At 36.5% G+C, this 23,123-nt stretch overlaps 5 protein-coding genes across 5 annotated transcripts; 3 read left to right on the top strand and 2 right to left on the bottom strand.

Annotated features, from left to right (window-relative positions):
• Nucleotides 1-978: 978 nt before the first annotated feature.
• LOC101207988 (zinc finger protein ZAT10) lies at nt 979-2,444 on the top strand. The gene has a single exon (XM_004142840.3). The coding sequence runs from the start codon at nt 1,330-1,332 to the stop codon at nt 2,050-2,052; it is 723 nt and encodes a 240-aa protein (XP_004142888.1). The 5' UTR covers nt 979-1,329; the 3' UTR covers nt 2,053-2,444.
• Nucleotides 2,445-2,637: 193 nt separating this feature from the next.
• Nucleotides 2,638-6,487, bottom strand: LOC101221628 (QWRF motif-containing protein 2). Its single transcript, XM_004142977.3, has 6 exons — nt 4,598-6,487; nt 4,011-4,130; nt 3,749-3,865; nt 3,571-3,660; nt 3,194-3,301; nt 2,638-3,106 (listed from the first exon to the last, which is right to left on the bottom strand). The coding sequence occupies exons 1-6, from the start codon at nt 5,987-5,989 to the stop codon at nt 3,047-3,049; spliced, it is 1,887 nt and encodes a 628-aa protein (XP_004143025.1). The 5' UTR covers nt 5,990-6,487; the 3' UTR covers nt 2,638-3,046.
• A 224-nt stretch (nt 6,488-6,711) lies between these two features.
• Nucleotides 6,712-10,045, bottom strand: LOC101207742 (PXMP2/4 family protein 4). Its single transcript, XM_004142839.3, has 5 exons — nt 9,613-10,045; nt 8,728-8,956; nt 7,499-7,623; nt 7,167-7,347; nt 6,712-7,050 (listed from the first exon to the last, which is right to left on the bottom strand). Exons 1-4 carry the CDS (start codon nt 9,928-9,930, stop codon nt 7,264-7,266), a joined length of 756 nt encoding a protein of 251 aa, XP_004142887.1. The 5' UTR covers nt 9,931-10,045; the 3' UTR covers nt 6,712-7,050; nt 7,167-7,263.
• A 253-nt stretch (nt 10,046-10,298) lies between these two features.
• LOC101207500 (casein kinase II subunit alpha-2) lies at nt 10,299-15,234 on the top strand. The gene is made up of 10 exons (XM_004142838.3): nt 10,299-10,643; nt 11,488-11,617; nt 12,156-12,350; nt 12,935-13,092; nt 13,217-13,307; nt 13,455-13,520; nt 13,621-13,703; nt 14,024-14,087; nt 14,190-14,258; nt 14,907-15,234. Exons 1-10 carry the CDS (start codon nt 10,558-10,560, stop codon nt 14,964-14,966), a joined length of 1,002 nt encoding a protein of 333 aa, XP_004142886.1. The 5' UTR covers nt 10,299-10,557; the 3' UTR covers nt 14,967-15,234.
• A 4,956-nt stretch (nt 15,235-20,190) lies between these two features.
• LOC101207099 (subtilisin-like protease SBT1.7) lies at nt 20,191-22,919 on the top strand. The gene has a single exon (XM_004142836.3). It carries the CDS (start codon nt 20,334-20,336, stop codon nt 22,644-22,646), a length of 2,313 nt encoding a protein of 770 aa, XP_004142884.1. The 5' UTR covers nt 20,191-20,333; the 3' UTR covers nt 22,647-22,919.
• Nucleotides 22,920-23,123: the final 204 nt, after the last annotated feature.

Raw genomic sequence — 23,123 nt, forward strand, 5'->3', positions numbered from 1 at the left:
TACACACACACAAATAAAATAAAGTATATGGATGAGAAAGAAAGCATTGGCAATGAATAGTTATAGTCCACAAGAAATGTGGAGTAGTCGGTAGTCACTATTCAATTCACAAAATTGTTTGCATATAACTTTAATATGGTTTAGGTACATATATACTTCTAACTCACCAATCAAAACTAATGTTTAAGATAAGTGCCTAATATTATGTTTACCAAATTATGCCAAAATGTTATTTGAAACAGTTCTTCAAAACAAGATCTCAGAACTGCTTAATTATGATTTCTGTTCTTCCTTCCTCTCTCAACTCCAACTGCATATTCTTCCATCTTCTTCTCTAAATCTCCCACCCTCACTCGCCTTCCTTGCTCCTTCTTTCTGCACCTTGGATTCCATCAAGTGGAGTTTGTTTTTTCTTCCTCCGACCACCCACTTAATGACAATTGAACAAAGTGTTTTCAAAAGCCAAATGAGCTAAGCTTAGTGGAATTTAATACTTTTTTCAAAATTTTAAAGTCAAGTACAAAAACCCCATTAAAGAATATGGGGGTATAGTTAGGGGTAGGTTGAAATGATAATATATATATATATATATATATATATAAAATACAGTTGGGGGCACTGCCACTTGGTAGTTATATTTGAGGTGAGCTAAAGAAATGAAATGTAACAAAAGCTCCCAAACTGTGGATGGCGGCCTCTCATTTATATTTTGGATTTAATTTTTGCAACTGATCCAAGTTGAGTGAGGGAGAGGTTGTAAAGATATTAATAAAAACGCGTTTTAATTTTGTCATTTATGACTAAAATTCAATCTCAATACTTCTAACTTCTAAATTCTAATTCAACTATCCCCCATCATCCCAACCTCAGTATATAATAACATTATACATCCATCTCATTTTTGTTAAACCTAGCTAACTTATAACAGTTGTATTCAATTTATTTTCCCTGTAATGTATATATAACTTCATAGTTTGAAGAATATGATGAGAGGCATATGAAGTTGAATAGTGAATAGAAAGAGTGGAATATGAATATGAAGTGGTAAGGCGGTTGAATAGTCAGCGCAGCCACGTCCTAATAGTTTGACCGAATTCCATCCGCCGCCGACAATCCCTTAAACCAAAACGTGCTCACTCTCTCCTTATATCTTCCCCTCCATCTTCCTATCACTCCTCACGCAACTTCCTTCCTTTTTTATTCTTCTTCTTCTTCTTCTTCTTCTTCTTCTTCTTCTTCTCTCTCTATAAAACTCCCCACTTCCCTTTCCTTTCTTCTCCAAATTCCAATTTCCAAATTCCTCTGAATTCTCAATCTTCTCCTTCAACTATGGCTCTCCAAGCTCTCAATTCCCCAACCATGGCCGTCGCTCCTCCTCCCTTTCACTTTGATGAAGTCTCCTTTCTTCAGCCACTCAAGCCTTGGGCCAAGCGCAAGCGTTCCCGCCGCCCATCTTTGGATGATTCTCCCTCTGAAGAAGAGTATCTTGCTCTCTGTCTCATCATGCTTGCCCGCGGCGGCGGTGGTGGCGGAGGCAGCATCCGTTCTTTGCCGGAGCCTACCATGTCCACCAAGTCCCTTTACAAGTGCCCCCTTTGCGATAAGGCATTTTCCTCTTACCAAGCTCTAGGTGGTCACAAGACTAGTCACCGGAAACCCACCACCGCTGACGACCAGTCCACGTCGCTCTCCGGTACCACGTCCAACACCACGTCTAACTCCAGTGGAAAAGCTCATGTCTGTAATGTTTGTCACAAGTCGTTCCCCACTGGCCAGGCCTTGGGTGGCCACAAGCGCCGCCACTACGATGGCGGTGCTAACGCTGCCGTGAATCACCAGAGCTACAGCGGGATGACGTTGACATCGTCGGAGGGAGTAGGTTCGACCCACACAGTTAGTCATAGCCACCGAAACTTTGACCTGAACATCCCGGCGTCTCCGGCTCTGTCGCAAAAGCTCTTCTTCCCCGGTGATGAGGAGGTGGAAAGCCCTTTGCCGACGAAGAAACCTCGGTTCCTCTGGATACCGGAACCGGAGATCTCGCTGAATTAGAACGATCCTTTCCCGGATTGGGAAAAAAGGGTTGAATCAAAATTCATAATTTAGTTGAATTTTTATTTTTATAAAATTAGATTAGATGATTTTTGGTATGTAGAAAGAGGGTGCAGGCAAAGACATGGTTCAGTTTGGAACTTTGTATCACAGAAAAATTCAATTAATTCTTTATTTTCTTTTCCAATTGGGAAGATTCTTTGCACTCACAGTTCTTGAATTATGCAAGTGGAAACAGAACTCCCATCATGACAAGCACCAAACCCTACACATACATGTGAGTAGGCGTTGGGGGTGGGCTGATTCAATGTAGCAGAAAAAATAACAAACTCAATTTGGCGATTCTTGGAATTTGGTAAATTACACTTAACAGTTAAGACTTCTTGATTTCATATTGACGTTCGACTAATTAAGTCATTTATTTTCTCCACTTTATAATATAGTCGACCTTCTAGAATGAACCTGACTGAGGTAGAGGTAGCAATATTTTAAATTTCTTCTACATATTATTATCATTGATGTATGAATTTGACTAGTTGGTTGGAATGCAAAAACTACAGACGTTCTATACTTCAACAACACGCATAACCAGTCAAAAGGAGCTTTCATACTCAATCTATCATTAGCCACAACCACAAGCGCTATTTCCCTATGCTTTCACAAAAACCAAAAGTTGGAGACCAGAAAAGGCAGGGAGAGAAAAAAAGCAATGAATGATAACTACATCATTAGAAATTTACAAGAAATTTTGCCCTGGCCTTTCTCTATTAGAATGAAAGTACATGAATGTTGAAAATTTTGATCCACTTTTGAGCACCATAAATTTCCTACCATCTATGGAACACTCACCAACTTCTATGACAGACTCTGTCAGTGGATCTTTTATTTCTTTTTGTTTCATGAATTATGGTAAAAAGAATGGGTTCAAATTGTTGGCATCATCTTTAGGTCAATGGTGCAGTCAGCAGATACCTGTTCCTTGTCCTGCGCTTCTCTATTGAGCTGGTGTGCGTTCTAATTGCAATACGTGTGTTCTCAAGCTGAATTCTTTTACCTGATTAAAAATAATAATAATTCATGTGTGAGAAAGAAAAACTGGAGAGAGATAAGAGAATGAGAGAAAGAGGATACAAAATGATACCTGCATGGATGCTACTGTAGACAACAGATCGTTGCACTGATCAAGCAACGCACGCTCATTTGCATTAACATCAGCAAGTTTTGATACAGCAGAGTTCACATCTCCAACCTATCATCAGCAATAAGAGATAGTTTTTTAATCATGTACATTTAAGCTATGTATTCATTTCAAGGTATTATTCACAAGTGTTTAAACAGAAGAAAACTTAAAGGACCAGTCCTCTGCTTACTGTTGTTGATACATGAGTAAAACTGTAGTATTTGTATCCTAAAATTAAATTACAAAGGACAATAGCAAAAGGAAAATCCAGCTACTCTACATAAATGACAAAGATGAATACAAAAGCAACAAACATCAGGTCGTGGTGGAATTGTTACCTTTAATAGCCATAAGCTTAAGGATGGTGTTATTGCTTGTATCACATCAACTGCTGAACAAATAGCATCCTTGACATCTTGGACATCCGCCTGTGATGACAAAGATAAATGCATTAATAAACAGAGAATGAGGAAAGAAATTTGATGATACACATTCATACACGAAGACTGCACACACCTTAGCCCCTTCATCAACTGGCAAGCGGAGGGTTCTAGCTTCCAAAGCTTCTGTAATACCAGACAGAGAGCTTGAAAAGTCTTGATCCAGAAGATCCAACTCGTCCAAACATGTCATCTACATTAGTAAATTATAATAAGTCTAATTATGTGATAACATGAGGGAGCCATACAACCCCCTAAGGTTGTTTTCAAGATAACAAGATATACAACAAGAGAGGAGAGGGGGGGAAGAGAGCAGACGAAGCAGCCACATATCTTACTTGAGACTTGAGGATAGAAGCCAGCTTTAGTTTGTGCTGTAGTGATTGCAACTCGTGTCTTTTGGCTATAACAGATTCGCGCAGTTCTGAAATACCATTCCAAGCACTGAAGAGGTTTCTCTGACAAAAGGAACGATTCAACAATATAAGTAAAATAGTTTGGATTCCCCAACTCAAGTCAATTAAGAGAACAAATGAGAAAGATTGATAGTAGAAGAAGGCAATTTGGTGATCGGGATAAGCAAGAGGGAGAAGAGGGGAATGAAAGACCAATTAACAAAAATCAAGAAGCCTAAGTTATCACAACATATTCATTTATCAGCAAAATGCTAACTTGAGAACCAGAACAAATTCTCTCCTTTGCTACATTCAGACATAATTTGGAGGTTCAAAAGCACCTATATAACAGTTGATACTTGATGATGATCCAACAAGAGATGATTATCATATTGTTGACTGGAGGCAATATAATTAGGCTATACAGAATATGATGCAAATCAGACAAATGATTGGTTGAAATTTCCACTAGAAAGGAAAAGATCGACAACTACTTTCAAAAACTAAAGCGGGAAAGTGACGAATCATACCTCAGCATTCAAGCGCTGGACAGAAGATGTGATGTCTGCTTTAGCATTCAGAAAACGCCACTGTAAAAGCCTATTGTACAACATCTTCAATGAATGTGCATCAACCATCCGACTATCTCCCATTTTCCCCTTTCGAGCTTCATTAGCAAAACTCAAAGTAGATGGTGTGCTGCCCCAGCTACTACCAAACCCATTTGTCACTGAGCATCTTACACGAGATGGACTTCCTTTTGAAGGTGATAATATGGACATGGATGATGCTAAAAGCTTACTTGGGGATGCAGGACCAATTGAAAATTTAACCGGAGACGGCTGCTCCATATTGTTATTAGCAACCTGGCGAGGAGATGATGCTTGACTATCAATTGAATGCTTCTTGGAAATATTTACTTTCGAAGGTAATGCTTTTGCTCCAGTGTTTTTAGATGACGGGGAACCCAGCTCTGGTTGCCGCCGCAACCGATTGTTAGTCTCCTGCCAGACTCTTGCCGGTACTACAACAACTCGAGGGCCACGCTGTCCTTTTCCGGCACCACCCTCCTGCGTTCCCGAATTACTACTACAAGACACGCTATCAGAATCGGACGAAATGTCTAAACTACTAGCTGAAATTCCTTCGGCAAGAGGCTCTACCGCCTTCTCCAATTCTACCTTTCCAGAATCAGAACTAAGTCTTCCATCAAATGAAGATCTGTCTTCGGCAAACGAATTCTGCAGAGCTCTGACTACATTCCCAGACCCACTAGCGACCTTCTTCCGATCATCCACACAATCCAAACTCCTGCTCATACAATTCGCCTGCCGGTGACTACCCTGCCACCGCTGCTGATCTACTGGCTTCATATTCTCAGTTTGATCGGCTCCGGCACTGCCCCCAGTACCTCTAGGCGTACCCTTCCGAACGCCAGGAGTCGGTGCAGGCTTTGACTTGCTTACCTGCAATGGAAATGATTCACCTTGAAAAGAAACCGATAGGCTTCGCGTCGAATTGAACAACAGCTTCTGAGCAGCGGACATCTCACCCCTACCATTACCATGACCAAATCTGAAATCCAACGAATTAGGATGCGGAGTGCCCCTGTGTGGCCTCTCCACGGATTCCGACCGCCTGAACGAGGATGGCATCGGAGTCAGAACAGTCGTCGAAGTAGATATTCCAGAAACCGAAGGGGAGGGACATCGTCTCAGAACCGATGCAGAAGAAGAGGAAGAGGAAGAGGAAGATGACAAGTATCTAGAAGTGACTTCTCGAGATTTAGGTCGTCGTGCGGCGGCACCATGGTCGGGATCAGAAGGTAAAAGAGGCGGTCTCATAGAGTTTTGAGAGTGAGATACTCCCTGAGACTGAGCCACGGTTTTAGGATTCAACGTCGTCGAAACAGCAGCAACCATTATTTCCGTTCAAAAGACCCCGTCTTGAAACCCTAATTTTTCACGGGAGACCGTCTCAACATGAATCCGAACACCAAAACAAACCACTTTTCCCAGTAAGTAGAAAGCAATGTCAACAAATTCCAGAGCAATCTGAACGGAGGAACGGAATGTTTGCTCTGAAATGGCCTAATTGAGTTTTTCTAAAAAATGACCGTTGGAATTTGGCCGGAGAAATACAGAGAAGCGAAGTGAGGTTGAGGAGGAAATGCACAACGGTCATTGACGTCACTGTTGCTTTTATATTATTAAAAGAAATTTGAAAAAGGAGGAAGGAAGGAAGCTTTAATGACTACTCGCGAGAGTACTAGAGATCGATACTCGCGTTTGTTGGATGTAACGTGTCCGAATCTGTGGGTCCTTGGTAATATGCGCGTGCGAACGTGTTAAGCGGAAAGACGTTTAAAAGAGACCGAGTCTAGTGAACGTTGCAAGTGTGGGTCGACGTGGATCCCGATCTCTATCCAACCATAGACGTTGTGAATAAATAAATATGGCCTCCTAAGGCATTTTCCTTTATTTTTAGCCCAAAACCTACCATACTTTAATTTTATGAATTCAATTATATGGCCTATGAATTGATCAACCAGACAATTATATGCACCTGAAATTTGGATTCCACATAATTCAAGAAATATGACTTGAAAGATATTACAGCAATCCCTCGAATTCTTGAAACTTTGAAGTCAGAAAAGAAACTGTGCTCTCAAATGTATGAGGAATAAATATCACGTACCAAGAACAGATAAATTCATTGCTGGTTCTGTATGAGTCTGACATATCGTCATTAAAATTACATAACCAAAGAAACAGCAAATGCACTGGAGGCTAGACCGTCACGCGACTTAGGAGAAGTCCTTGAATTGAAGGGCCTCTCTTGCAGCATACCCAAATTAAAGTGTTGCATGTGAATTATAAGAGCCATTCACAAGTAAAATTAAAGGAGCAGTCATATTTAAAGTAACATGTAGATCAATTGCAAAGAGTAATTGCTGGTGCAAAACGAGCCGTCACGTTTTCAGCTACAAAATCAGATTGAGTCATTTAGACACATCTTTTGGCATTAACACGTTAATGAAACATTTGAATCATATTCATGTTTAAAGAAAGTCGAGCCATGTAAAAGAGTTGGACTTACCAAGCACTATTTTAGAGAAAGCCTACTGCTCTAGAAGGTAAATAAAAGAATTGGTTCCTGAAAACAAAAGGGCAGCGTCTTCAAATCTTCTACTGCTTCACTTGATATCAACTGCTTTTAAGCTTGCCATGTATGTCAGATAAATGGTCCATATATATGCAAATGAACTGTTGGCCAATGGCTGCAAAATCAATGTTTCAAGATCGAATAGTTACAAAAGGAGCAGATAATTAACGATGTTAACCGATCATAACAGAGATTCAGTGCAGTATCTCATCTCTGATATGTGATTCCTTTATTGTGTCTGTATGCAATGAGTACTTAGTACATACCTGTAGATGAACGGGTATAAATTTATATGTGAGAAAATCGCAGACTGGCCAAAACAAAACTCCGTTTAACAATGTTGGAAGCAAATCACGCTTTAATCTAGCAGCAATCTCGCTGCCACTTTCACCTGAATTTGGACATAATGCATTCAGAATTGTACACGAACCTAATACGAGTGGTATAATATAGTGTTACAAAACTATAAATAATATTGTTCACGGATTATGAGAACCACATGGATTATTTGACAAAAATCATAAATCATCCACTGAACATACTTTGAGAGAATGGTGGTTTGATTTTAAGGAAGGTTCTAAGTCTGTAAAAGCCAGTAGGACTAAATGATGACTGCAACTGGGAGATTACGGATTTCAGCAGAAAAGACCCAAAATTAGCAGATAATTAAAATTTCTTCATGGCCCACATTGTATTAATGTTTCCATGAGCTGAGAAAGCTGAAGTTGGAAAAAAAAAAGACAAAAGAAGACCAGACCAAACATATTCAGCTTCCAACGTCCAAGCAACACATGTTTGGTCAGCTTGAATTCACAATTTTCCATCCTCAATAAAAGTAAGTCGATCGGATCATTTTGATTCGTTTTGGTTGGTTCCAGTTTCCATGAAGTTGGTTGTTGTAACAGTTTTTAATTTCTTCAACTAATCTGACTCCTTGGCGTTGGACCTATTGGTTCAATCTAATGTCAAAGAGACCAAATATACTTGTAGGAGAATGGAAAATTGGCACCGAAACCGACTTCTAGGAAAACGGAACCAAACACAAACAACCCACTTACCCCTAATTCTTCAAAGGGGCCCCATAAAATTATAGAACTTCATTCTCAATAAAATTAATTTTATGAGCTTGATGAAGCCATGTGGCAGTCATCAAAGGTTTCCAACCAAAGTAAGAAAAGTGTAACAAATACCACTTAAGCTGAGTAACGCAGAGGGGCTAAAGCACTACCAACTGATAGTAATAAGACGCACTCTAATTTCTGCACAAAAGACCAAGGCCCTGAATTGTATTTAAAACTTAGTTAAAAGCCTATCTTAATCCACACTTTAAAAATGTGCAAAGAAGGGCACCCAAAAGTCCAATAGAACACTCCATCAAAGTTCAAACCATCTAATATGAAGTTGAAGAAGCGAGGGTAGTGATCAACAAATCCCACCCACTATGACTAGACATTGAAAGATTATCAATAGTTCTACAACTTCACGTTCTAATTACCTTGCAAAGATGCATTATAGGAGAAGAAAACAGAGGTTATAGTAGGTCCAAACACAGCCTGTCCCAGGAAAATCTTCCTGAAAGTTGACAAAAAATCTCGTGATGGAGAGATTGTAGACATAAAATTAAACCACAAATGCTGTGATGGCCCCAATATCAACAATCCGTAAGCAGCCATCCGTGCTGTCCTTATTAAGTCAAACGAGCCAGAAGATGACAATGTAATCGTCTGACAAAATTATATGTAAACAACACAATTAGAATAAAAAATTAACCATAGCAAGAGAGCATAAGAAATGTAAATTTCAAAGGGTGTTGTTAAGCCAATGGCGGGTTTATTGCAAAACTGATGAAAATTTGAACAATTGAACCAAACTCATGAATTAGGTTAAGCATAAGTACAAACAGCCCAAAAAAGAAGGCATTCTCGTGTCATCCTTTTAGAGAAGGAAGTTCACATTCTAGCAGTACTTTAAAAGAAATTTTTATTTGTTCATAATTTACACGTGCAGCAAACCACAGAGCAACAAATGAGATATATCATATTCTACATTTTCAACATAAATCATCTAAAAAATAAATCAGCTGAACAGATGAGGGCATGAATGACATCTGCCCATCCTTTAAAATCTACCAAACTTGAGGTTTGAAAGCAACTTGAGCTGAGCTGGTACTAAAATGTTATACAAATTAACACATGCAACCGCTCAAGATTCCAAGCACATAAACAATAACCCATTTGGGTTCTACGTTGAAATGGTTGTAATTCGGTTTCAATTTCTTTCTTTAGATATACAAATGAAACCTCAAATGTTGCATTTAATTCCCAAACGACTAAAAAATTACGAAAGTGAACTGAAAAGAAACATAAAATTCATATTTTACCTGAGAGGTTAGGTCAGCAGCCGCATAAATCAACGAAGCAGTGATACCTTTAGTGATGAACGGGTGAGTGTCAACTTTCCTCAGGTACCATCCAACAAATCCAATCCCTGGTTTCGATGAAGACGAGGAAGAGAATCGATGCTGAGTAGATGGGGAATAAATTTGATTTCCTCTGCTTGTGAATCTCATTGGAGGTGAACCGAAACTCAAATACGCCCTCCATTGAATCTTAGGAGATACAGACGCTTTGGCGCTTATATTAATATTAGCAACCACCGGCAGCAGAAGCCAGCTATAACTTCGACGCAAGCTATTCATTGAATAAGACAAGCTTTTTGGTGACTCTGTGTTCTCCCTCAGTGATTTCGGGAGGTTTGGTTCAAACTTGAGTCAGCGAAAACGAACTTGATATTAGCCATCATCAAAATATTCGCGCCTACAGGGGATCCATGTCTAGAGCTCACAATGGCACAAACCATATCCTCAAAAAAAGGCCGGGCCCAAATTATATTATGGCCTAAATATGGGCCCAAATTAATATTAGCTATTTTACAAAGCTTACTATTTTTCAAATTAGAGATGAATCTCTGAGTTTGATATTAAACATTTGTAAAATAAAAACCGAAATAAACTGTATTTCCATCCAATCCATTGTTTTAGAATGATGTATTAAATATAGAAACTTATTGAAGAGGGAAAAAAAAACTGAAAACCTAATAAAAATGTGTGTTTACTTTAATAGGAAGTTTAATTGGGTAAGAAAGTGGCAAAAAAAAGGAAGAATGAAAGTCATGGGTTTGTTCAGTTCTTTCATTTTTTGTTTATTGCTTACTTTGTGGAGGGGGCGGCTGGTTCTACCATCTCTCCCTCAGATTTATTGATCCGCGCCACCGTATCCTTCCTCTCTCCGGCTGTTTACCCATCACTCTCTCTTCCTCTCCAGCTATGTCCAGGTCTCGAGTTTACGCCGACGTCAATGTTCACCGCCCCAGAGATTACTGGGACTACGAATCTCTCGCTGTCCAATGGAGGTGAGTCGCGTCAATTACTCTTCTCTTACTTCTTTTGATTCATTTTTTGTCGTGTTCTGCCGCTCTATTTTACCTATTTGCATTCGATCTAGGGTTCGATTTGCTTGTTGGGATCGCTTCATTTTAGCTTAATGTCTTTTTTTTTTTTTTTTTTTTTTTTTTTGGCTAATGTCTTACGGATCGTTGTCTAGCGTTCGACCTTTGCGGATATGGTGTTGTTTTGGACCGTGAGGGAGGTTTGCTGTGAGTGTATTGGAAAGTGGGAATGAAGAATGTAGCTGGATTTGTTCTTTTTACATTATTTAGAGAGAAATTAATATATTGAAGGCAGGAAGGTTAGGGACCAATCCCGATCTTTATTGAAGAGATTGTGAGAAACCATTTTAGTTTAATCTGTTTTTATCTTATCTATTGAGGAGGACTGTAGCTCGAGGAGGTGGGCAATCCATCGCAAGTTGGCATTTTTCATGTGACGTTTTCGATATTTTATTTCTTATAGTTATTCTTTGTAAAATGTGGAAACTGGCATGAGATGCATCTTTATGTTGTCGATTCAGTCATCTATTGTTTTTAATGAAATAGCCGAAGTCCAACTGCTTCAAATAGTGTCTGCTAACTCAGGGACAGGGGGAGAGAGAACTCTAGGTCTAGTTTAGAGTACTTTTTCTGGATGTTAATTATACTGGTAATGCACATGAGGAGAGATGATCCCAAATTGCTCCATCATTTTCCTGTGTGACTTATCTTTTGATTTGTTGATTTATCTGTTTTCTTTATGAGACATTGCTACTAACAATTTTACAGTCAAATTCTCCATTTTTTTTGTTTAATTCTTTTAAAACAGTGGTCAAGATGATTATGAGGTTGTCCGGAAAGTTGGAAGAGGAAAGTATAGTGAGGTTTTCGAAGGTATAAATATCACCAACAATGAAAAATGCATTATCAAGATTCTTAAGCCTGTCAAGAAGAAGAAGGTGAGCACGATGAGGTGTCCACAATATAAAATTTCTTTGGAGGCACTATGTATGCTGGATGTATAAAATGCTCTGTCTTATCATCTTTGTTCCATTCTTCATGATCTATAGTCTTACTGCTAGTTTTCTTAAAAAACAACAGCATTGGAGGTGTTATGCATCCCGAAGAAATTAAGTTCAGGAGACACATCTGAAGGATGAAAAAAGAATACCAATGCATGCTTGCGTGTCAAAGGGTCTCTTTCGTACTGAAAAATCAGTGGTGGAGCATCTCCATTTATATTTTTATTAATTATACGTATACAACTGTGTTACATTTAGATCTAAGTTGGGGATTTTTATTTTTTAGAATTTATTCTGCACGAATGTACGTCAGTCTATGCTTAGATCACTTCCAATTATGCATTTTTTATATGTGTTATACATGAATGGCATGCACGTGTGTTTTAAGTAATTTACGTTACTGCTGAACTGCTGTAAATCTGTTTTCGTTAAATTTGGCATCACTTGATCTAACAGTTATCATATGTTCATACAGATAAAGAGGGAGATAAAGATATTACAAAATCTCTGTGGCGGCCCAAATATTGTGAAACTGCTAGATATAGTCAGGGATCAGCACTCAAAAACTCCTAGCTTAATCTTTGAATATGTGAACAGTACAGATTTCAAAATTTTGTACCCTACACTGACTGATTATGACATACGCTACTATATATACGAGCTTTTGAAGGTCTTTTCTTTTGTCTGATCACTTATTGATATGCCTTTCTTTCTTCCTCAGATATTATGAGCTGGATATGTTACTAGAAAAGTGAAGATAGTCTGAGTCCTTCTGTAAAAAATCGTAGAATGATAAATGAGATTTATTTAAGCTGTCAATCACAAAATTATTCTGCTTGCGAAGTCATATCATGATGCATTGTAGTTTAGATTTTATATTTCTTCTATGACACTGCTTGAAGCTTAGAGTAGAATACTTCATGTTCTATCTCTCCTTTTTCTGTGTTTTTCTTCTTCCTCCAATTTCAATCATACTTTAGCAAGTGGCATGACTAACAAAATGGATACCAGCGTAAGAAGACTTGTTTATGATAAAAAGAATAAATAATAAAATAAATAAAAGATTTAAATGTTTGTGCCTAGAAAGTGCACATGACGGGATTATTACTAAAACAGATAAGGGTGCTCTGCTTTTTGAAGTGAATCTTCCATATGGATTCAAATTCAATTCATTTCATGGTGGTGAATATCGTTGATTTATGTGGTGTTCAATGCTTCTGTCTTGCTTCTGATTTGGTCATTCTAAACCTGCAGGCATTGGATTACTGCCATTCACAGGGTATAATGCATAGAGATGTAAAGCCTCACAATGTTATGATTGACCATGAACTGCGAAAACTTCGTTTGATTGATTGGGGTCTTGCTGAGTTCTACCATCCAGGAAAAGAATACAATGTCCGAGTGGCATCTAGGTACGTGAGTTCTTCAATTTATTTACTCACTGCTAGTAGTTTGAGATTGTAAAGTGGGAAGAAGAAATTTCTATACCAGTAACTCATTTGATAGTTAATTTGATTTAACGGGTGATACTCTCAGGTATTTCAAAGGGCCAGAACTTCTTGTAGATTTACAAGACTATGATTATTCCTTGGACATGTGGAGCCTGGGTTGCATGTTTGCTGGCATGGTGAGGATTGGGTCTACACATGCCTTGCTAAAGTCCCTTTTATTTTCCTTCTTTTTTTGTGGTCATGCATATGCCGTGACAAATGACTTATAACTTATACCTCAACGAGCTTGCTGAAGGAACCCTTCTTTGTTCTTGTTCTTCCAGATTTTCCGGAAAGAACCCTTCTTCTATGGTCATGACAATCATGACCAGCTTGTCAAAATTGCTAAGGTACTTGTCCATCTTTTTCAACATTGGTTGGTTGTTTTAACTTCGATTCCCAACTTTGTTTCATTAATTTTATCTATAATGAACAATGAATCTTACTCAGGTGTTAGGGACAGATGAGTTGAATGCATATCTGAATAAATATCAACTGGTTCTTGATCCACAACTTGAAGCACTTGTTGGAAGGTCTCTCTCTTTCTTTCCTCTGGAGTTGTTTCATGCTTCAAAGCAACTCTATATGTAACTTGTTTTCAAAACCAAATGGTTATGATAAGTAGCAAAGTTTAATTCTATAATGAAAGAAAAGAAAATAAAGAGAAAAAAGAAAGCCCTTTGCAGAAATTGGGAAAGCGATTTTTTTTTTATATAAAAAATGCATGTGTTTCATCATGATAAAATGAATCTTTTTGTTTCCTAGACTCTCCATGATTATGCTTTTTGTTCATTCATCTGCCATTCTTTGATGTATAAAACTTGGCTTCCTGTTCCCATGATTTATATTGCAGGCATAGCCGCAAGCCATGGTCAAGATTTATCAATGCTGACAATCAGCATCTTGTATCCCCTGAGGTCAGTTATGTTTTTGAGTTGATGGATACTACAATATGTTTTTTGTTTATATTTTTTTGTTGTTGGTGATATTTCATCTATGGTTGTCTTCACTACTTGTAGGCCATTGATTTTTTAGATAAGCTTCTTCGATATGACCATCAAGATAGGCTCACTGCAAGAGAAGCAATGGTATTTATCGACTTCTCTTCCATTTTAGACTACAACTATGTTCTCATGTCTGATATAGTGACATTAAAGAAATACAGCATGCTGCCCCTTTGGGGACATCCGATAAAATTGGTATAAGAGCATGCTACTATCTTTAGAATCCAATTATTATTACAATTTCTAGATATCATTTATTGTTTTTTTCCCTCTCTCTAATACCTTGTAGTACAATAAAATATTTGATTTAGGAAGGGGAAGAGGCATTTCTTGGATTTGTGAAATTTGGGGTTAGAAAGTCTAGAATCGTATCATTTATATTTGGATTTAGGAAATAAAGAACGAGTCACATAAATTTGCAATTCGTATTTGGATTTAGAAGAATGAGTTAAATTTGAACCTTTGTAATTTATGTTAGGTTAAATAAGTTTATAATTTACAGTGCCTTAAGGTATGTTTCATGAGTGATCGTTGAACTTAGCACGTGAGGTGGGGGGTTCAAGTCCCTAAAAGCTATCGCATGTAAAAGATATTCAGAACTGATCAGTCAAATGTCTCGAAACTCTGTTTTTCTTTTTCATTGGCATTCTCATTTATGAATTAAACGTCTCTATTACCACGCCGAGATTCGAAAAGCAGATTTCATAATCTATGAATATTCATTGATTGCAGGCTCATCCATACTTCTTCCAGGTGAGAACTGCGGAGAACAGCCGGCTACGAACGCAATAACCCCATTATGTGTAGGAAGTTAAACTTAATTAGCACTTTTGGTCATTGTGGCGTTAGTTTCTTAAGCCTAGGTTCTATTTTCCCACTCACCTAGGTGGTTAGGCTCATACAGATCATGGTTTGCCACTTCTCTGTTCTGCTGTAATATTGCGATTCATATACTATACTATTACTACTACTCTTCTAACTCCACTGTATATTTTCCCCTCTTTTATATGAGGTTTTTTACTATGAAAATTACTACTTTGCTTGCTCTTTCTACTCTCAATCTTCTTGTCATTTCATCTAATCATCATTTTTACTTTACTTTTCCAACAATCGCTCTTATTTCTTCTATCTTGGTTCATATAGGTCCTAATAATCTCCTGTCAGATTTTGATCCTGTGCTAGCTCTCACGAAATTTGCTCGTAGTTTATTCATTATGTATCAAAAACTTTTTTTTATTTTCCTTAAAGTTTGGATTAAATAAAAGGAAATTGTCAAAAACAGCAAAAAGAAAAATGTTTACACACATAGCAAAATCAATTTATGTTAAAGAACACTCAATAACAAAAATAAGTCATTTTGTGCTGTGGACACTTTCACAAATAGTTCAACAATTTATTTTTTCTCTGTCTCAATTCAAATAAGAGTTTGAATTTAGATTTCAAATTGGGTCTCAAATATTTCATAATGTATTGATTTCTTTAGAGATAGTCTTGGGACATCATAAATCAAATTTTGATTTCTTTAAACTAATAATTTGTCTTTTGCATAGGAAAAAAATGTCCGTAAAGAGTGGAAAGTCTCGTCATCAATAAAAAGACACTCTATCCTCCAGCACCAAATTGTTAATTTATCTTTTATAAAGTCTTACATATACTTTCTTCAAAAGAAAAAATAACATGAATACATAAATATATTCTCTAATTAATTTCTATATCAACAAAATTACAATATATATTCTTTAAAAAAAGATTAAAAAAATAATAATCTTTACACGTCAAATGATTTTAAAAATGCTTCAATACTAAATATAAAAAGAGATAATCAATAATTTATTTAGTTAATTAAGACATGTTTGAGTTATGGATTTTGATTAAAAAAACAAAGTAAAATATCTTATTCAGTCTCCATGTAGCAATTTTAGTGTAACACTATTGGAAAAAATTGTTTAATTAACAACTGATATTGATAAGTTCTATCCTTATACCAATTATAAAGAAGCAAAATGAATCAATAATTGAGGGAGTTGGCTCTAAATTAAGGGCATTAAACATAAGATTGGTTGTCATTTGTCAATTGAAAAGGGAAATGGATTTGATTAAGCTAAGCCAAGAAAAGAAAAAACAATTAATTGGTCCAACTTTATACAACTGTTATTGAATTATTTCATTTGGGACTGTGACATTTGAGCAACTCTCTAAAAACTCTCTTGTCATTTTCATTATTATACAAATACAAGACCATAGTCTCCTCTTTGCTATATATTTATTGATGCAACGTTTATTTATTTGCTACTTTCTTTTATATTCATGAGTGACAACCCGTTCGACTCTATAATGATTTATCAACGTATAACGTTTAAAGTATTATGGAGTTTATAATACTTTCCTAATTTTCAAAATTTTGTTTTATACTACTTCATTGGACTAAATTATAACACGACAATACAAAGACTATATATATATATATAAATCAAGGCTAAAAGATGTATAAATTTTATGTGAAAAAGATTATTAAAAAGTGATGGGCCACATTGTTTTATCAGTTTATGAAGAATCTTTTTTTTTTTTTTCATTTTGTTGATGAAAATGTAGAATCTGAATTTAAGTTTGAAACGAAACATTTGTTAATTTGTCTCATCCTTCCATTTAAATGGATGGCAGAAATTTATGAGATAGAGACAATTTAATTTCTTTTTTTCCCACCTTTTTTTTATTTATATTTTGTCATTTTCTTTATCACTCTTTATGCTTAATTTAGTATCTATTTTCTAAATTTAAAATCACTTCACCTAAATATAGAATGAAAGTAAAACATAATTTTGTTTAGAGGTGAAAATGAATAGAGATGAAATAAGAGGATATTGTGAGATTAGAAAACAAATTATAGATAAAGAAAATTAATGAAACTAATAATACGGTGAGCATTTTTTAATACATAATGTTATGTTTTTGCTTTTGCAATTAGGTAAAGCTCTCTTATAATTGTCCTAATTTTCAAAAGTACGTATGAATCATCATCATCATTATTAGAATAAAAATTAAAAACTCAATCCCTTCAAACTCTGGCTTCTAAAATCTTACTAGAAGGAATCAACAAATTCATTGAATTACTCGTAATTTGAAGAGAAAAAAAGAATACCAAAATTCCACTATATAATCAATTACTTGATTATCAAAAACTGTTCTTGATGGTACGAAAGATAACATAATATATAAGTAAATGAAGAGTTTTAAAAGGCTGGAAAATCCAAAAATGGTTGAATTGTGATATTTGAGTGTTGAAGTCTTTGATTCCAATGTGTGGAATTGAAAGCTGTGGATATTCTGTCCAATAAAAAGCATTAAACTTTGAATCACTATAAACCAAAAACTGGGTCCCTTTTCCAGCTAATTTCCCACCTCATTTTCCCAATTTCCACTTTATATTCGTACTTTTTTAATAAATTACAACATTACAACCCTTATAAGAAAATGAGTAATTATTAATACCCAAATATGCTTAAGACTGATTGTTCTAAATTTTAAACTTTCTAATTAGCTGCCTACAAGATAAAGTTTAGGGAAATTTCATGATTACATTATTTTTTAGTACAATCTTAATTGTGATGTAAAATGAAAAGGCAATTGCATGATCTTTATCACAAACTCTTCACATTGATTACGTAATGCAATAGTTGGTTCAATAACGACAAATTAATCTTAGAATTATTATTGTTACTTTGGAGTTTGGGCAGAAAAGGCTCACATCATACCCCTAATTATTAATAATATCATTTGTATACTATTGGAAAACACAAACCTAATATTAGTAAGTATCATAATCGATCATATAGGTATGATTTGAATTTTTATAAAGAAATGTTAGTTGATGAATAAATTCAAATGACTAGGTTCATATACTTGTATGTATCCATCACCATCGTTAATTTAAACATCAAATATAATGATAAGTCCAAATTGCTGTGAAATGAGAGGAGAAGAATATGACAATCCAATTGCCAAAATGTTGTGTATGGGAAGGAAGATAGTGATTAATGGTGGCCTACCCATTGTATCATTTTTGTAATATTTAGTTTCCATGGAATTGAAATGCACCCTGATGTTTAATCATTAATCAACTAATCTTAGTTGATATTGATTCCAATATTGCAATGGACATCAATAATCTCGACTTCTTTTGGTATGAAGCCCATGAGGATAAGCAAATTTGGACAACACTCACGTTTTATTCTCTTAATTGTATTGCAACAGTTTAAACTTAATTTCAAAATAATACTTGAATATCATTGATACATGTACCGATTTGAGGTAGAGATTGCTAACAATCGAATGTCGTACCATCCAACATTATGTTGGCTCACTTCCAGATCATCTTGACTTTCTTCTATTGTGGATGAGAAAGCCATACATAAAAGAAAAATAAGAACGATAAACTTTGCAACATAGGTCATGTTATGAAAAAAATTGATTGATAAAAGTAGATATATAAGAAAGAAATAATTAATTGAAGTTATATGAACATTTGAGGTATATTTCTTGCTTTATTATCTATGGTTTTCGATATTAATAAAACAAAGTCAAAATTTTAAAAGAAAAATTATATTTTTGAACTTGACTAAAATTTCAAACTCCTCTACGTGAAATAATTGTAATATATGGAGAGAAAATAAAATTGATATTAACAGATGAATGTGGTTACTAATTGAAGTCTTAATTTTTAGTGTGTTTTTGAAATACAAGTTTAAGATAATTTATGCAGCAATTAACATCAAAATTGACATAATTAACTAGTGAATTAAGAATAGAAGTTTAGATTATGTGTGAGAAATGAAAAACCTTGTTCTAATTTTTTCTTTAGAAGCACCAAAATTCTTCTTGAACAGGCCGAGATAACGCTTCAATTAAAATTACTTTAAAGAAATACAAAGAGAGAGAAAGCACTTTCACACTACAAAGTCCTGAAATCTTTATTTTGAGAAAGAAAGTGCTTTTTACCAAAACTATTCTTGATACACAGTTAAAAGAATCCTAAAATATGAAATTACATTCTAAAAGAAAGAGAAACTGGGTAAACCACCTTAAATAACAATCTAAACAAACACTTTCCAAATCACCCTAAGTAAAAATTTTACCAATAATAATGAAAAGAAAGGCTTAAAAGTTGTAAAGAAGATACCTTTTTTATTTGGAAATTGGAAAAATAGTGTCCCACACACACACACACACACCACAATTGATTAAAGATTTGGCCAATTAAGTCAGTGGCCATCAATCACTCTGCCCAATGTGAACTAATGTTGCCCTAAAAGTAGAGGGGGTCTCACAAATTTGACTATACACAAATTAGAGTTCACACCTTTTCTTTTTGGCTTTTAAACAAAATTACTTTATTGTTTCCTTGTTTTCCAATCTAACTTTTACTTTAGAGTTTAATTATTAAATTACTATCAGGTTGAAACAAAATTTAAATTTTTTATTTTTAAAATTGTAAGTGATGGGTGATAAATATTGTACAATCAATTATCATTTAATAGCCGACTTAGGAGGCAGTTTATTCAATCAATGCATCAATATCCTTCTTTATTAGTTTCTTACCCAAAGAAAATATCCTTCTTAGGCCGTACTATTATAGGTTAGTATGTCCAGAAAAACCTTTCCCTTTTAGTTGAATCATTGTATTACATAACAAATAATAATAATAATTCACATTGAAAGCTAAATAATAACTCAATTATCATTTCAATTTTGAGAAAATAAGACTCGGTACTTTAAAATGACATTTAATTTAAAGGAAATTATTTATTACACAAACCAAAGGGTTGAGGCCAAAATAGAAAAGAGAATATTGAAGAAAAAGTGTGTATGGGAAATGGGAAAATTTTCAAATTTTAGTATTGTTTTTGAAAATTGTGAAAGGAATGATTTGCAAGAGTTACTGTTCTTGAAAAGAGCATTAAAATGAAACAAAAGAAAGAAATATACGCAAATTTAATTTAAAAATAAGAAAGAAAAAACTTAGAATTATTGATGTGTTCTTCCTTTCCCACACGGAGGTGGACATGATTGGAATGGACCCACTAATCAAAATTCAGAACTGAGCTACAAACTATTTAACTCGAGGGATTTCCTCCTCCAGAAGACAAGAGTTTGAAGAAGAAGATGAAAACTTGCAGAGTTTCACAATGGTTTCTTCTGTTCTTGATTTCATTCTGTTCATGTTCATTTACAGAAGCTCAGAAGAGCAATCAGCAGTTGAAGAAGAAGACTTACATAATTCACATGGACAAAACAAATATGCCACAAGCCTTTGATGATCATTTCCAATGGTATGATTCTTCTTTGAAATCAGTTTCTGATTCTGCTCAAATGCTTTATTCCTACAACACCGTGATTCATGGCTTCTCCACAAGATTGACTGTGGAGGAGGCTAAGTTAATGGAAAAACAAGAGGGAATTATTGCTGTCATACCTGAAATGAAGTACGAGCTTCATACCACTCGCACACCTGAGTTTCTTGGACTTGGGAAGAGTGTTTCTTTCTTCCCAGCGTCGGAGAAGGTCAGCGAAGTGATCATCGGAGTTCTTGACACCGGTGTATGGCCTGAATTGGAGAGTTTCAGTGATGCTGGGCTTGGACCAATACCTGCAAGTTGGAAAGGGGAGTGTGAAGTAGGTAAAAACTTCACTTCTTCTAATTGCAACAGGAAATTGATAGGAGCAAGGTACTTTTCCAAGGGCTATGAAGCAGCATTTGGGCCAATTGATGAATCCCAGGAGTCGAAATCCCCAAGGGACGACGATGGCCACGGTTCTCACACATCAACAACTGCTGCAGGATCCGCTGTTACAGGTGCTAACCTCTTTGGTTTTGCTGCCGGGACTGCAAGAGGAATGGCGGCTGAAGCTCGAGTTGCAACGTATAAGGTATGTTGGCTTGGAGGGTGTTTCAGCAGTGACATTTTAGCTGCAATGGATAAGTCTGTTGAGGATGGTTGCAATATTCTATCCGTGTCGCTTGGTGGAAACAGCGCAGATTACTACAGAGACAATGTTGCCATTGGAGCCTTCTCTGCTACAGCTCAGGGAGTTTTTGTGTCATGTTCTGCCGGAAATGGTGGCCCATCATCGAGTACCCTGTCCAATGTGGCGCCATGGATAACTACCGTTGGCGCCGGGACGCTGGACAGGGACTTCCCAGCATACGTTACTCTCGGAAATGGGAAGAAGATAACAGGGGAATCGCTCTATAGTGGAAAGCCTTTGCCGAATTCTTTACTACCAATTGTATCGGCAGCCAGTGCGAGTAATTCATCCAGTGGTAGCCTTTGCTTGAGCGGTACTCTGAATCCGGCGAAGGTCACCGGAAAAATAGTCGTTTGTGACAGAGGAGGGAACTCTCGAGTTCAAAAAGGGGTGGTGGTAAAAGAAGCCGGTGGTTTAGGGATGATTCTAGCTAACACTGAAGCATATGGGGAAGAACAATTAGCCGATGCACATCTCATACCCACGGCGGCCGTCGGTCAAAAAGCCGGCGACGCAATAAAGAACTACATCTCCTCTGATTCAAACCCAACAGCAACAATCAGCACCGGCACCACAAGATTAGGAGTTCAACCGTCCCCGGTGGTGGCCGCATTCAGTTCTCGTGGCCCTAATCTCCTGACTCCACAGATTCTCAAACCCGATTTGATAGCACCGGGTGTGAACATTCTGGCTGGATGGACCGGCGGCGCTGGACCAACTGGTTTAGACAGCGATAAGAGACATGTGGCCTTCAACATCATCTCTGGGACATCAATGTCTTGCCCTCACATCAGTGGATTAGCCGCTCTTGTTAAAGCCGCTCATCCAGATTGGAGCCCAGCCGCCATTAGATCAGCTCTAATGACCACAGCATACTCAACATACAAAAATGGCGAAATGATTCAAGACATATCCAACGGATCACCGTCGACCCCGTTCGATATCGGAGCCGGACACGTAAATCCAACGGCTGCCCTCGATCCCGGCCTTGTTTACGATACCACCACCGACGACTACTTGGCCTTCCTCTGTGCCCTAAACTACAGCTCACTTCAAATTAAAGTAATCAGCAAGAAAGATTTCACATGCAATGGAAACAAGAACTACAAATTGGAGGATTTAAACTACCCTTCATTTGCAGTTCCATTAGAAACACCTTCCACCAGAGGAGGTGAAAATGTTGCTCCCACCACCATAAAATATACAAGGACCCTGACCAACAAGGGTGCTTCATCGACGTATAAAGTGTCAGTGACGGCGAAAAGTTCATCGGTGAAGATTGTGGTGGAGCCGGAATCATTGAGTTTTACGGAGGTAAATGAGCAGAAGAGTTATACAGTGACTTTCATTGCTTCTCCAATGCCGTCGGGGTCTCAGAGCTTTGCTCGTTTGGAATGGTCAGATGGGAAACACATTGTGGGAAGCCCCATTGCTTTCACTTGGACTTAACTTCAATGCCCACAAGAATCTTCCATAGAATTGAAACAAGTATTCTCCTTTATGACTTGTATTGTTCAGTATTGTCTGTCCTAGCCAGTGTTTAACCACATCATATATTCATGGGAAAGGAAAAAAATAGAAAGAAAGAAAAGGTGGAAAAAATTGTACAGAAAATTCTAGTGGATTTGGCTTTCTTTTACAAGTTTATAACACCAAATCAAGAATTCCCATTCTCCTTGTTTGCGACTTCAATTTTTTATAAGATTGTGTGAAATTGAAGCATTTCTGTTTCCTTAATTCTCATCAAATACGATGAAGGGTTGAAAATTACTACTAAATTTCAAAAAGTTACCAATAAATACCGACAAGAGAACAATTAGTTAGGTTGATTCCTTGGCAAATATAGTATTCATGATCAAGATTCTTTAAATATATATCAACCTCAGCTATGGCATTTAATGGCGTTTAGCACCTCGTAGAATTAAG

The sequence above is a fragment of the Cucumis sativus genome, chromosome 2 (genome assembly GCF_000004075.3).
Source record: "Cucumis sativus cultivar 9930 chromosome 2, Cucumber_9930_V3, whole genome shotgun sequence".
NCBI lineage: Eukaryota > Viridiplantae > Streptophyta > Magnoliopsida > Cucurbitales > Cucurbitaceae > Cucumis > Cucumis sativus.